The 2500-nt window shown below is 49.1% G+C and overlaps 1 protein-coding gene across 1 annotated transcript in view; it reads left to right on the forward strand.

Annotated features, from left to right (window-relative positions):
• Positions 1-325: 325 nt before the first annotated feature.
• The window catches only part of ahr1b (aryl hydrocarbon receptor 1b), a 54251-nt gene continuing 52076 nt past the window's right edge, over positions 326-2500 (forward strand). Inside the window, exon 1 of the mRNA XM_042702860.1 lies at positions 326-404. Coding sequence (XP_042558794.1) covers positions 326-404 — 79 coding nt within the window. The remainder of the gene's footprint in view (positions 405-2500) is intronic.

Here is a 2500-nt window from a genome sequence, read left to right on the forward strand (position 1 = left end):
AAAAGCATGCAAGTACATACACACAGTAAATGACACAATACACTACACTAACTAAACACCATGCACTAACTGTGGAAGACCCCTCTCTGTACCCCCCCCCTCCTCTCTCTCTCTCTGTCCCCCCCCCCCTCCTCTCTCTCTCTCTCTGGTTCTCTCGTCTTCCTCCTAATGGCTGATATGTTTCCAGTTATCCTACATCTGAGTGACTTCATGGGAATGTGTGCTTGCATCCAAGGATCAGGCAGCTGGGCTGGCCGTGCCTTTAGCAGAGTGGTGCTTACGTAACAGCCTCCATGGCATGCTGTTGGCTGCTCTTTCTCTAAACATGCGTCTGCGTCTGCGTCTGCGTCTGCGTCTGCGTCTGCGTCTGCCTGTCATCATGGGCCTTTCCATCCTAAACTCAGGTGGACAGTCTGCATTTTTCTGTGGCTCAGTCTAATTTTTGGGCATCAAATGCCCCACCCAAAAAGACCCCTCATGGTCCCCTTCCTCTCTCTCGCTTCCTCTTTCTCTCTCTCTCTCTCTCTCTCTCTCTCTCTCTCTCTTTCTCTCTTGCTTTCGCTTTCTCTCTGTCTCTCAATTCAAATTCAAATTCAAAAGAAGCTTTATTGGCATGACCATAACGTTCTACAGTATTGCCAAAGCATTTGGGTTGGGTATATACGTAATAAGTGATTATATAAACAATACATATATCTATACACAAGGTACATCAGAAGGGGAAAGGGAGAAGTGTCTCCTACCCTGTCCTATTCGTTCTTTCTCACTCTCTCTCTCTCTTCTTCTCTCTCCTCTCCTCTTCTCTCTCTTTCTTCCCCTACCCCCTCTCTCGCTCCCCCTCTTTCTCTCTCTCATTCTTCCTTTTTCCCCCTCTCTCTTCTCTCTACCTCTTCCCCCCTCTCCCGCCCTCTCTCTCTCTCGCTCCCCCTCTTTCTCTCTCTCTCCTTCTCTCTCTCTCTTTTCCTCCTCCCCCTCTATCCCCCTCTTTCTCTCTCTCTCCTTCTCTCTTTCTCTCTATCTCTTCCCCGCTCTCCCCCCTCTCTCCTTTCCCCTCCCCCTCTCTCTCTCGCTCCCCCCCCTCTCTCTCTCTCTCTCTCCCCCCCCCCCCCTCCCTCTCTGAGCTCTCTCTGGAATGCAGTAAGTGGGAGCCCCTGCCCAGCCATTCGTGAAATGCAGGGGTCATGTGAACGGCATACTCACTGCACTGGAGCTCCAGTGTGTGTGTGTGTGTGTGTGTGTGTGTGTGTGTGTGTGTGTGTGTGTGTGTGTGTGAGAGATAGAGAGAGAGAGAGAGACAGAGAGAGAGAGAGAGAGCTAGACGTAGTCAAAGAATAGTAATGGATCTATATGTTGTAGCTTGTGCATCTGATTGCATGTGTGTTCGTGCACATCAGCGGGTGTTTGGGGGACCGCAACAGAGAAGCTCTGAGGATAGCTAAGGGCTGCCACAGATGTCTGGAGAAGGCATTGCTTTGACATTGTTGACATTGTTTTGACATCACGTAATATGTGTCTGTGAAGGTTAATGCATTATTAACTGACATTCACTGGTGAGTATGGGTGTAAACACGTACAAGCACGAGTGAGGCCGATAATCTCACTTCAAAATGTTGGGATTTCTTATTGTTTGACTTATTTTCAAGGTCAAAATAAAAGCTTTCGAGTTTTTGTGTGTCAGGGTGGGCTGTGGCAGTGAGGAGGAATTACAAAAGATTCACACACATTTAGTGGAGCAGGGCTACGGTTACAATAAAACACAGTTATATACACACACATGCTTACAAGCATTCAAAAACACACACTATGACGTTTTCCACTCAAAAGAGCTGGTATCACCTCCATTCAAATCTTCTCCAAGCACCTCACGTCGAACAGTTCAAAAGTGTTCCCTTGAATGTAGATCATAGGAGAACCTTTAAATGTTCTATCTGTAAAACCAATAAATATAAGATATAAGACTGAGGATCGGCTGAAGAAATTGTTTCCACTGAGGATGTGTGTGTGTGTGTGTGTGCGTGTGTGGGTGTGTGTGTGTGTGTGTGTGTGTGTGTGTGTGTGTGTGTGTGTGTGTGTGTGTGTGTGTGTGTGTGTGTGTGTGTGTGTGTGTGTGTGTGTGTGTTGTGTGTGTGTGTGTGTGTGTGTGTGTGTGTGTCTCCCATAAGTACCCAAGCGCTAGCTGCCCTGTGTGTATCATTGACATACGTCCCTGTTAACCTCCAACGCGCCCCATAAGCATTCTATATATAGCAGCCTAGCGTGCGTAGAGGCCTGTTTCCCTGGGTGCCTCTGTGTACACAGTATGGCCACACATGACTGGAGCGCCATACATGCCCGGCCTCGGCCTCGGCCTCATTCAGCCGCGCTGGGGCTCAGGAGCTCTCTCTTCTAGTGGCATAGTGGATGAATCACACGGATGACACATCCAAGCGGGCCGACCGACCGACCGCCTCTCCATCCTTTGTGTCAAGGAGGCGAAGCGCTCGGGGGGGCGGACGAGGTG

The sequence above is a fragment of the Clupea harengus genome, chromosome 21, assembly GCF_900700415.2.
Source record: "Clupea harengus chromosome 21, Ch_v2.0.2, whole genome shotgun sequence".
Classification (NCBI taxonomy): domain Eukaryota; kingdom Metazoa; phylum Chordata; class Actinopteri; order Clupeiformes; family Clupeidae; genus Clupea; species Clupea harengus.